The 11,434-nt window shown below is 38.6% G+C and overlaps 2 protein-coding genes across 6 annotated transcripts; one reads left to right on the forward strand and one right to left on the reverse strand.

Moving 5' to 3' along the window:
- Positions 1 to 332: 332 nt before the first annotated feature.
- Positions 333 to 3,495, forward strand: vma12 (vacuolar ATPase assembly factor VMA12). Its single transcript, XM_026192451.2, has 6 exons — positions 333 to 727; positions 902 to 975; positions 1,197 to 1,286; positions 2,646 to 2,688; positions 2,765 to 2,877; positions 2,985 to 3,495. Exons 1-6 carry the CDS (start codon positions 544 to 546, stop codon positions 3,078 to 3,080), a joined length of 600 nt encoding a protein of 199 aa, XP_026048236.1. The 5' UTR covers positions 333 to 543; the 3' UTR covers positions 3,081 to 3,495.
- Positions 3,496 to 6,354: 2,859 nt separating this feature from the next.
- LOC113036344 (homeobox protein SEBOX) lies at positions 6,355 to 11,350 on the reverse strand. Of its 5 annotated transcripts, none has more exons than XM_080288446.1 (5): positions 9,873 to 11,350; positions 9,193 to 9,371; positions 9,053 to 9,113; positions 8,309 to 8,514; positions 6,355 to 7,226 (listed from the first exon to the last, which is right to left on the reverse strand). In XM_080288446.1, exons 4-5 carry the CDS (start codon positions 8,456 to 8,458, stop codon positions 6,528 to 6,530), a joined length of 849 nt encoding a protein of 282 aa, XP_080144572.1. In that variant the 5' UTR covers positions 8,459 to 8,514; positions 9,053 to 9,113; positions 9,193 to 9,371; positions 9,873 to 11,350; the 3' UTR covers positions 6,355 to 6,527. The 5 variants fall into 5 exon arrangements, with proteins under 5 accessions (XP_080144572.1, XP_080144573.1, XP_080144571.1 ...); XM_080288447.1 differs by having other exon boundaries at positions 9,180 to 9,371; XM_080288445.1 differs by lacking the exon at positions 9,193 to 9,371.
- Positions 11,351 to 11,434: the final 84 nt, after the last annotated feature.

Below are 11,434 nucleotides of genomic sequence, written 5' to 3' on the forward strand. Positions count from 1 at the left end.
CCATTTCATTGGTTAAAATGCTGATTGCGCACCGGTAGTTTGGGACAATTTAGTGTTGGAAAGTTGTGTCCCATCAAAAGTACTGTTGCTTAAATTTGTGTCAAAGCTTAGTAATGCAAAAGCGGTAAGTTCTACGAGTTTATGATGAGTCCTTTAAGGCCCCAAAAGGTAAGGTGTCATGTCGTGAGAAACGTTTAAGTTAAAAATGAAACAAATCATTATTATAAACTTGGCGTATTGGCGTCTTGGCATTTTCACAATAATATATATATGACTGATGTTTTACAAAAAAAAAAGAAAAAAAACGTAAATAAAACGTCAGGAAGATGGTCACGTGAGCGATTACGTCAGCCTGTCACAAGACAAGCAATATGGCTGCGTACCAGGGTTTTTATTTGTTTTTAGCAGATGCTGGGTTTCGTTTTTAAACGGTACATTTCAGTAGATATAAAGTAAAGCCCGTGTTTATATTGAGGCCAGGTTTGACAGAAAACGTTATTTAAATAGTTGCTTCGAAAAAACTCGTTTAATTTTTGGTGCATCATGGCTTCTGCATTTGTGGTGGGGGATAAATTCAGAAATAAAGTGACACATTTACTGGGAAAGTCGGAGTCAGCTCTTCCTCGAGCATTGGGAGAAGAGCTGGAGGAGGTTCTTGAAAAACCGGAACCAACAATCCTGCCATTCAGTACAGCGAGGAAGATCAAGAAATATCTTCAGGACAATGGTGAAAAAAGAAAAAACTGAATTATGTGTGTGTGTGTGTGTGTGTGTGTGTGTGTGTGTGTGTGTGTGTGTGTGTGTGTGTGTGTGTGTGTGTGTGTGTGTGTGTGTGTGTGTGTGTGTGTGTGTGTGTGTGTACAATTTCATAACATTTTTTACCGTGCCTGCATTTATCCAGGGCATCCATTCTACCTGCATGAGTTGCTGGAGGATAGCTCGCTTCACCTGCCTGAAATCGTGAAGCCTCCTAGGGTAAGTAAATTCCTGCACGTTTTGTGATGTACACTCATGCGCATCCTTTGCTGTTACACTGTATTCACATGTGAGTGATAGACCATAGGTCTGTAGACCTACTGCAGTGTTAACATGTAGTAATTTCTGCAACTTGGCCCCGTGTAATTAGAGTGTTTTCACAGAAGGCCCAGCCAGTGTAATGAGAAAAACTAAACTGTGACTTCTTCCTCTCACTTCAGAACCCTGAGCTGGTCGCCCGTCTTGAGAAGATTAAAGCTAAACTAGCCAATGAAGAATACAAAAGGATCACAAGAAATGTCAATGCTCAGGTACATTTTTTGTTAATATTAAAAGCATCTTTGCCATTTCAGGGTCGATACACTGGGTGTGCTGTTGAAATGTTTGGATGTTTGTTTGTTTTTCTCATGGTGAGGAGTACAAACCATCCTCGTCCATGCCAGTTCTTAAAACGATGGGATGGTGATGTAATGCAAATAAAAAAATATAGATAGATTGCAAGTTAGAATGTTTATGGATGGCTTCCAAGCTTGAGGTTCATAATGTACATCTGAAGAAGTCTACTTTCTCACTTAACGACATGATAAAAAAAATGCCAGAACAGAATATTTTGCAAGTCTTATAGAAATTATATAGAAATTTGGGTGTCATATTTGACAGTTCAATGTCGCCAGAGAGTCACTCCAAACAGCTGGTTCTGAACTGTTTTTATCATCTAAGAAACATGTCTAAACTCAGACTACTGGTGTCAAAGGCAGAACTTGAGATGATTATTCATGTTTCTATTTCTTCTCATTTGAATTGTATTAACGGTCTTTTTTACTTGTTTCAACAAATCAGCTTTGGATGGCCTTCAGACTTTACAGAATTCTGCGGCAAGACTTTTAACTGGCACTAAGAAGAGGTCACATATTACTCTAGTTTTGGCTTCTCTTCATTGGTTGCCAGTAAACTTTAGGTTTCATTTTAAAATTTTAGTTTTAACTTTTAGAGCTCTACATGGTGAAGCTCCCCAGTATATCTCTGACCTGTTGAAACCTCATGCATCTTCCCAAGCACTTAGGTCTTCAGGTCAGAAGTTACTATTGGTCCACGTACTAGTTTCAAAACACGTGGGGATTGGGCTTTTCAGGCACCAAGGCTGTGGAATTCTCTTCCGTTGTCTTAACCCTGTCTTTTAAAATGGCCTAAATGGTAAATGGCCTGTATTTATATAGCGCTTTTCTAGTCCCTAAGGACCCCAAAGCGCTTTACATATCCAGTCATCCACCCATTCACGCACACATTCACACACTGGTGATGGTAAGCTACATTGTAGCCACAGCCACCCTGGGGCGCACTGACAGAGGCGAGGCTGCCGGACACTGGCGCCACCAGGCCCTCTGACCACCACCAGTAGGCAACAGGTGAAGTGTCTTGCCCAAGGACACAACGACCGAGACTGTCCAAGCCGGGGCTCGAACCGGCAACCTTCCCATTACAAGGCGAACTCCCAACTCTTGAGCCACGATTTAAATTGTTCTCATTCATTTTTTTAAAATTATGCATTTTTCCAAAGACAGAGAAAATGTGCTCATTTTTTCCAAAGTGCTGAGTTTGATTGTGGGGTTCACACACAAGTTATATTTTGAAAATATTTAACAGTTTTCTTTTTTTGTTTGATTTTCCAGGAAATCAACCGCCATGGCGTGCTGTCAGATTTCGGACAGCAGGGTGAGTGTACTGTTGAGCATCTCATTATAGAGGCTGGATTGTGCATCCTTAGCTTATGTACCTTCTCTCTCTGCAGTGCGGTCAGTCAAAGCAGTTGTGGTCACCATATTCAACTTCCTGGTTACAATAGTTGCTGCTTTTGCCTGTTCCTACATGGGCAGTCAGTACTTGTTCACTGAGACTACGGCGGTAAGAGAAGCGGTCCTGCTGCTGTCCGTCCCATTATAAAACTTCTCTGTATTTTGTGACGTTCTTGTTTTGCTTTACTGAAATTGTTTCCAACATTTGTTTTGCAGCGGGTGATCTCAGCGGTGATCGCCGCATCAGTAGTTGGGCTTGCTGAGCTGTATGTCCTGGTCCGGACCATGGAGGGAGACCTAGGGGAACCATAGCAGCTGTTACCTTTGGAATCAACACCTTGTAGGCAGGAGTCTGTAAGGCCTCTGGCAGCCACAGCCAAGCCCGTGGTTCAGAGCAGAACGCTCACTCTGAAACCTCTGTGGTCTTTCTTTCTTTTTGAATTGTTTCAGGAATTATTGATGAAAAAATAAAACGTCCTGAGAATTTCTAAATAGAAATGGTTCCAAGCTCCAAAGTATTTGTTCTTTGACATTCTGCATCCCTTTCTAGTGAAATGAAAATACTCAAAATACTTCGTATTTATTTCCCAGATTTTTGTTTTTACTCTAAAACTACAGCGTAGTTTTTTCCTCTCTGCTGTGTAAAATGAATGATGAGGTTCTTTTCTGCTCTGAGATGAAATCATATTTCATATGATTTTTATCAAATAAATCATCTAAAACAGTCCATTCATCTCAGATGTCCATTTGTGGATTTTCTGCCTGTTGCTGTTGGTAGATCACAACCAAAGGGGGGAGCACAGGGAAGACAAAAGAGCAGCTTGAGGTGGCAACGAATCACAACCCTTAAAAAAATTTAGTTTAGATCATGCAGTCCAGTAACAAATAACAATAAATGTCCCAAAGCATTTTAAGAGGGCTGCCAAGTGGGGAGATTTGCATCTTGGACACCTGCACGCATTAAATGTGGTATTAGCTTGATGAAAACATTGATACTCAAAGTTCTTAAAACCTGCAATGTTGGAGGGGTCTATAGCCTATTTCACATGGTGTAGGCCAAATCGTATGCTTTGGACAAGTTGTCGGTACCATGAAGTCTTCGTTGCACTTACAACTTTTCAGATATATAACCACCTTTAGCTCTTTATTATTTCATCTATGAAAACTTGGGCAGCACAAAAGTGATGTGACCCAACAGATGAACATTGTCTCCTGACACTGAGAGAGTCATATTTTCCAGTACGTCAAAACCAGTCAACAAGCTTAATATATTTGGCAGATCCAATGCATATACAGAGAAAACTAACCAACAATGATAAATGCAAGTTTTTTTTTAAACAATCAAAAGAAGCTAGCATACAGACTTTAAGTCATTTGGCTTATTGTTTTGCCACGAGGATGTCCTTGTGTTGACTTTTCTGGAAAAGTCACCATCTGTGGCCAGTAATAATGGTCAGTCATAATGTTTACTGGACGGTTTCCACCTGACAGATGTGCTAATAATAATCTCCTGATCTGTGCTTACTATATCTGGTTTGAAGTGAAATATCAAGCCGAACAACACGTAAACAACCGATTACTGTCCAGTACAGTAGCTGTGCTTTAAGATCATCATGCTGAGAACAACAACACAGAAGATCCTTTTTTACTGATCCCCTCTCCAGATAAGGTTTCATAGTTCTGTAAATTATGCCCCCCCCCCCCCCCCCCCCCCCCCCGTCAAGTTCTGTCATATCAGTGGAAGGATTAAAAGATGTGACTGCATCCTGGAATACCAAAAAAAAAGTCTCTTCCTAAGATCTGAGATTTGACACCAGGATTAAAGGTTTATTGAAAGATTATTTGGTATTAAAAATGATTATGATATGCAGAGATCTCTGTCCAGCTCTGAACAAACAGTGGGCACTCCCGTCTGTCATATTTGCCTCTGTATTATGCCTCTAATGTAATATTTCAAAACTTAAATCCAGGTCAAATTACAGAGGCGGTAAGCTGATAGACCCAGAGCTCTGACTTTAATTTAGTTCTTATTTTGCTTTCATTTTTCCCCTTCCCCTTAGGCCATGTAAACCCTGTGATACTTACAGCACAAAGAGATATGATAAAAATATATTTTGATTTAGAAAATAATTATTCCTGTCGTGGTATCCTACCACAAGGAATCATTTTAATCTGGATGTTTTGAAAAATAATACTCTTGGGGTCACAGCATTAAACATGTCCTGGTTCAGCAGGAGAACAGGAGCTGGCTTCTGTGAGGAGAAACCATGATATATACAGCAGTATCTCTCTGATGGAGAGATCTCTCAGATCTGACCATAGGTTATACAACTTCTGACATTAATACATTTTCAAAATTTCATGAGCTTTGTGTATTTGGCTCTTTAAAAAAATGTTAATAAGAACAAGTTTCATTAAAAATGCCGATAGGACATCAACATACCCTGTGGGTAAAGGGCAAATTGTGTGATTCAAGTAGTTTTTTGGGTTTTTTTTTTTTTGGGGGGGGGCTTGAAGATTGTGCTTGAACTAAATACATTACAAAAGATACTGCTTTGGCTGATGACTTTATACTGTCTATGACACCACTGACAAAGATATGAAACAGTTAATAACAACTATCAGTTTCAAGTAGTTAGCCAAAAGTAGCTCAAATAACAAAAAGTACAGATGCTAAAACTACTTGATAAATGTCTAGAAAAAGGATATAAGCTAAAAGCTATGGTGAGCTGCTAAAACTAATGGGTAAATGTTAAAATCACTTAGTTGGAATTAGGTAACTATTAGCCAAAATACCCTAATAGCTAATTGTTAGAGAATTGATATTACCTAAAGCCATGCTGTCCCCTAAAAGTCCCCTAATTACTGTTAGTAGGCAAACTGTTACTTGGTTAAATAAAACTACATGATAAATCATTAGCTGTAGCATATAATGGTTGAAAAGGATATAATAAGTGACTTGATTATAAAAACTTGACTTACTTAAAAACTGACACTTAAATTTAATAAAAAATACTGACAAAAAGTACATGTTACAAGTTTATGAGGCTTCAAGTTTGGGAACTACAGTGGTACAAACTAATGGGAACTTTTTCACTTTAACCTATGATGTTCGCTAAATATTATTTATTTTCAAAACTAGATAAAAAAATGTGGGGTTTTTGGTAATATTAGTACTGTAAAGTAGTTCCAGCCTTGCAAGCTACAATATTAAAACACAACATACAGTTAACAATAATGAATAATAATAATTTCAATGAACTGATATTTTCTGCATATTTTGGTAATAATACCTTTGTATTGCTACTGAACAAAATAAACTACACAACTGAACAGTTATGTGAAAATATGATTTGCGGTTGTATTATTTGATTATACAAAAACATGAAACAAGCTTCATGTTACATATGTTGTATGTGCTTACTTCCAGCTTCACAAAATGCAGTTTATACTATCAGAAATTTTTAAAAACTAACTTAAAAAAAACCATTTTTAATTAATTTGTATTAGATTTTAAAAATAACAGATTCTATTAAAATAAAAACAAGAACAATTGTTTTTGACAAGTAACAGTAAGATTCAAAACTGTGATCAGTTGCCTCAGTTTATTCCCCAAAATATACAAGACATAATTCAAAACATAAAATATACAACTGGACAAATCAGCATCGTAACAATTCTACTCTACTTCACAGTATTACAGCCTTGTCTGAAATTCATCAGCTGTGGTAAAACACAGGACAGATTTTGATACATTCATCAGAATTCAAGAAAATTGGTAACAATAGCAGCGTTATAGATCAGGTCTGAGATATATCCCATCGAGGTCTGTGGTCCCAGTTGTGGGTGATGATGGTGGTGGTGGTGGTTCTGTCCCTGACCTTGAGAGATTTCCCAGTACATTGGCTGAGGGTGGGATGGGACAACCTGATCTACTGAGGCATGACCGCCAGTTCCAGTGCCTCCGCTGCACAGTGCCTGATGAGGTCCAGATGGAGCCAAGCTCCGGGACTTGAAGTTCCTGAAGGCCTGATAGGAGCATGTAGATGCAGCGTGGTGAGGCTGCCTGGTGATGGACTGATGAAACGAACCAGGAATGAAACCAGTGAGTGAGGCTCCTAAGTGCTGTTGCTGCTGCCCGTGGTACTCCTCTTCCCAGAGACGAGACTCTGAGGGTTTGGAGCAGCTACGAGTGGACTGCTGATGGAGGGATGAGGAACATGGTGGCGATGACATGGGGTTACTGTAGATTTGCATCCAATCTGAGTAAATCTGCGGGACCTCCTCACAGGAGTGGTTCTGTTCTGGCCTGAACATGTCTGCCAGAGTGTTTGAATACGTGGAAGTCGCAGGGCCGGAGGAGGGATCCACAAAACCTCTAACTCCAAGGACAGACTTGGTGGACTTGGAGAGTCTACCGGTCTTAATACTTCTAGCTCTTCTGTTTTGGAACCACACCTGTGGGAAATGGCAAAATTTATAATGAATTAGTCTTACATAGCCAATTTCAGTTTATGCATCCAAATTCTGCTCAGGGTACCATGTTCATCAAAACAAATACTGGGGTTAGATAGATTTTTTGGGTTGTAATTTTCTTGTCTTCGTAAATGGACTGACTCTTATATAAAGCTTTTTTACTCTACTTGAGCACTCAAAGCATCTTAAACAACATGCCACATTCAGCCATTCACACAAACACTTTTTGTGCACCTAAATGCTTTCTTTCTAATGTTCATAATCCAATAAAGCATTAGAACAATTTGGGATTAGTTCCTAATTTCCTTACATCCTCTCCACACTTTTACCCTCTTTTGTGACTCTGCATACAAGCTCTGCCAGATATTGCAACTAATAATGCTGAAGTATTTAACAGTATTAACAGTAAAGAGTAGAGGAAACTTTATAATGCTGTTTGACATGTTAGCTCCGGTCCTATGCTGGGGTAACATTGAGACTTTGCTAACATGTGACATGGTTAAGCTGTCTCCTGACTTTGATTGGAGTTTTCATGTGTGACAAAAACGTTTATCACACATAAACATTTACTTCATAAAGGAACACAGAACATGGACGGAAATATTTAGAAGGAAAGAAGGCAGATAGATGCTTGGTAAATATAAAAGAAAGAGAAAACGGGTATCACATCATCCTCTGCCTGCCTAAAACAGACTTAACTTCAGGTATGACTATCCTTATATGAGTCATATATATAGTCTATATATAGTCATATGGGCTCATTTGTTATTATTTTAAGTTCTTTAATGATTTTGATCTTTAATTGAGAAAAAGAAGAACAGTATCATTTATAAAGAATAGCTACAAAATATGTACTGAAGATATTTTTTTTGCTGTAGTGGTCCCAATTATTGTCTCCGTGGTCTAAAGGAGACCTATTCTCTGTGGGTTCATCGTGACCAACAACAAATCAGTCAAGATAGTGTAAATTAAATTAAAATAAGTAAATTGTTTCATTACAGCCACTTTAAATAGGCTAGGAGAAACTTGGAGTTTCAGACTGAACATCCGACCAGCAGCCTCACCTGTATCTTGCTCTCAGGCAGGTGTGTGTGCGCGGCCAGCCTTTCCCGCAGGGTGATGTCCGGGTAGGGGGTCACAGCGAAGGCCTGCTCCAGCTCAGACAGCTGCGCACGGCTGAAGATGGTCCTCTTCCTTTTCCTCTGACCCTCCATCAAACCGATGCCTCTGTCCGGCTCCGGAGAGGATACGGCACTCCCACTGCGGGCATCTTCCAATTACAATGCAAATATCAAGAAAAATGTCAAACAGTTGAAAAAATAATGGTCTATAATAAATAAATAAATAGCCTTTCAGAAAGGGAAATCTTGTTGTGGTGATGGAAAATATCACAACCCATAAACTTGTCAACATTTAGGTTCTTTTGTGTTTGACCGTGGATTGTAATAATAACTATTGTTATCATTATTATATTATAATAATAATTATTATTACACTTATTTATTAACAAGAAATTAAAGAACAAAAAAAATATTTTCGTAATTTAGAAATTATTTACTTTATAGAATACATTTTATTATAGCCTTGAACCTAGGAATATGTGTATCTGTTAAGAATAAAAAAAATTTATAATAATAACTTTCAGATTTATTTTCTCAGCCATCTTTTTGTTTACTTTTATCCTATTAGACTATTTTATTGTAATATACAATATAATTCAACCATTCATTGAGTTTTGTTGGGAAAAGCTGATTCTATGAAGCAGCCGGTCAGAAAGTCAAAAGTGTTTTTTGCTCTCTGTGACTCACCTTTTGAGTGTTTCTGTTCTCCGAATAATGCCTTGAAATCTGCCAGGTCTTTCTGCTGGTTCTGCTTGAGTAAAGAGAAGTCTGAGTCCATGAACAGAGCCATAACTCCACACACACACAAACACACCTCTGCCGCTTGCCTTCACCGATGCTGAGAGTTGAGGAGGAGTCAGGAGCTTCTTATACCGCGTTCAGATCAGATGGGACACCCAGCCCTCTGCATCCAGTAAATCTCCAATTACTTACTGACTTGTTTTCCTGCCTCTTTAAGTCTTCCGGACCTGCTCAGGCACCATTTATAGAGTCATTTTTATAGGTCCTGAGAGAAGATTTCCGAAATGAGCCTACATTTATTATTTTTTTTCTCAGCCAAATGTCATCATGATACAGATCATATATTCTTTAAAGTCCATCTTGCAGAAACACATGTGATAATCTCATGTGATGTCAGATTATGACACTTGATAATCTTTGTGTTCTGCTACATCGTCCTTCTCAAGCTAACAGCTAATGTGATAAATGTCACCAGTAAACAGTGTGGCTGTACTTGCAGAGTACATCTGAACACTGAAATAAACTACTGAGCACACACAGAAAATAAAGTACCTTATTGAACTAAAATATATCTCTGCCCTGAGACCTAGTGGAACTCAAATAGGTTTAATCTGTTTTTGCTCACTAAAAGCGCTCACCACCTGCAACAGTCACACTCCTCCAAAAATGCTGTTTATGTGGCTTATAAAGATAATGTATTATTATAAAAAAAACTTCTCAAGAGGCCTGCTGCAACTAGACACATGTTTGACATAAAATAACTCACCTGCTTCTTCAGATATCAGTGAGGCTGGTTCAGTGTCAGGTGTGTGGGTGTGGGGTGATATGAGTGGGACAGCCAAGCCTGAGCCAGAGGTTTGGTCTGTTGGTTCTTGCAGCAAGCCGGCAGATATGTGATTTAGTATATATATGCACAGAAGGTCTGCCTGCACCAATTACTTGTTGACTAAAGTATAAAAAAAATAATAAAATAAGAAATGAGGTAAGCTAGCAAACACTAGGAAAGTCAAGCAGTTTCTTTCATGTACAAGTATATTTCCACCTGTCTCTTTTCCTACCGCTCCAAAGTTCAGCGTCAGCGCGTGCACCTGGACTAAACCAAATCACGAAATAAGGACGGGGGAGGTGGGGTCAGAGGTTGACTGGATTTACTCTTTGTTTCGAAAAACAAAACAAAACCAATATTAGGAAACAAACACCTTTGAAGCAAACCGCATTTATGGTCATGTATGGAAGCCATATTGATGGGCTAATAATTTTTGTTAAAAAATAAAAAAATAAAATAAAGTTACGGGCGCTTAGAATCCGTAATTTTTCTCCCCCTGACGGCGCCCATGGGAAATATTTATTTGAATTTTAAATCCTTCGTAGGGAGTTTGGTTATGTAAGAAAAATAATGAACTTTTCACTTTAGCCCTATTTCTGAGAGTGTACAGGTGTTAGGGTCATGTTTTTGTTTAAAGCTTGAGAACACAATATATGTAGATGCCTTTCCATTACACAGTTTGGTGTCAACACTAGTTGGACACTGGAAAGACAATAATGGAAAAATAATCTTATTATTCAGTCTTTTTCAGTAACTTGTGCTGATTTTGTTCAACCAGGTCAAGAAAAGCAGGAATCCCAACTATCCTGGGGTGTCACATAGTAGGTTTTGTCTTCTGTGTCTACCGTTACATTGCTCCTACAGTTCCCATGAGATAATTTACATTCTAGACGTCAGGCACAGTCCACATTATGAGGTTGGATCATGGTTTGTTCATGAGTTGGGCATCCCTTTGTGTTTTACACTTGCTTTTTCTCACTTGCTGTTTTTTCTTTCTTTTCTTTTTTTTTCTTGCTTAATACTTATACTTAATCTTCTACTCAATTGTCAGGCTTAAAAACTACTTGGTTAGGTTTTGAAGAAGATCATGGTCATAACAACAAACCTGACCTGCCAGCTGTTATAATTTAGGAGAGACAGAAGCACAGCACTATGGCTTTCTGACCAAGTAACACTGAAAGTCTATCCAGTTAACTGGAACTTCCAAGCAGAATCGATCTTTAGGTAATATATTTGAGCTTGTACGATGTGGAGGAACCTAAGATCATATCATACACATGGTATAAAATCTCCACACATTGCAGATGGTCTGGAAACCGATGCTGTCCAGCTGCAATCAGCTCCAACAACTGGAAGAGACACTTAAAAACCACACAGACCCAAACAATCACACAACTTGATGGATTTACAAAAGCCTGATCACATGATCAACTATTTGCAATTGTTATGTTTTATGTTACTCTTTCATTGTAACTTGAGTGACCATAAATTTAGCGTTGCTT

Source organism: Astatotilapia calliptera, chromosome 14 (genome assembly GCF_964374335.1).
Source record: "Astatotilapia calliptera chromosome 14, fAstCal68.1, whole genome shotgun sequence".
Lineage (NCBI taxonomy): Eukaryota > Metazoa > Chordata > Actinopteri > Cichliformes > Cichlidae > Astatotilapia > Astatotilapia calliptera.

Bases quoted from the DNA above. Each gene is read 5' to 3' on its own strand.
- LOC113036344 (XM_080288444.1), bottom strand. From the start codon at position 9,155: ATGGCTCTGTTCATGGACTCAGACTTCTCTTTACTCAAGCAGAACCAG. The intron at 8,515-9,052 runs GTGAGTCACAGA...TGTAATTGGAAG, and splicing joins AGAACAGAAACACTCAAAAG to ATGCCCGCAGTGGGAGTGCC. The intron at 7,227-8,308 runs GTGAGGCTGCTG...CATTTCCCACAG, and splicing joins TGCCTGAGAGCAAGATACAG to GTGTGGTTCCAAAACAGAAG.
- vma12 (XM_026192451.2), top strand. From the start codon at position 544: ATGGCTTCTGCATTTGTGGTGGGGGATAAATTCAGAAATAAAGTGACA. The intron at 728-901 runs GTGAAAAAAGAA...GCATTTATCCAG, and splicing joins GAAATATCTTCAGGACAATG to GGCATCCATTCTACCTGCAT. The intron at 2,878-2,984 runs GTAAGAGAAGCG...TTTGTTTTGCAG, and splicing joins TGTTCACTGAGACTACGGCG to CGGGTGATCTCAGCGGTGAT.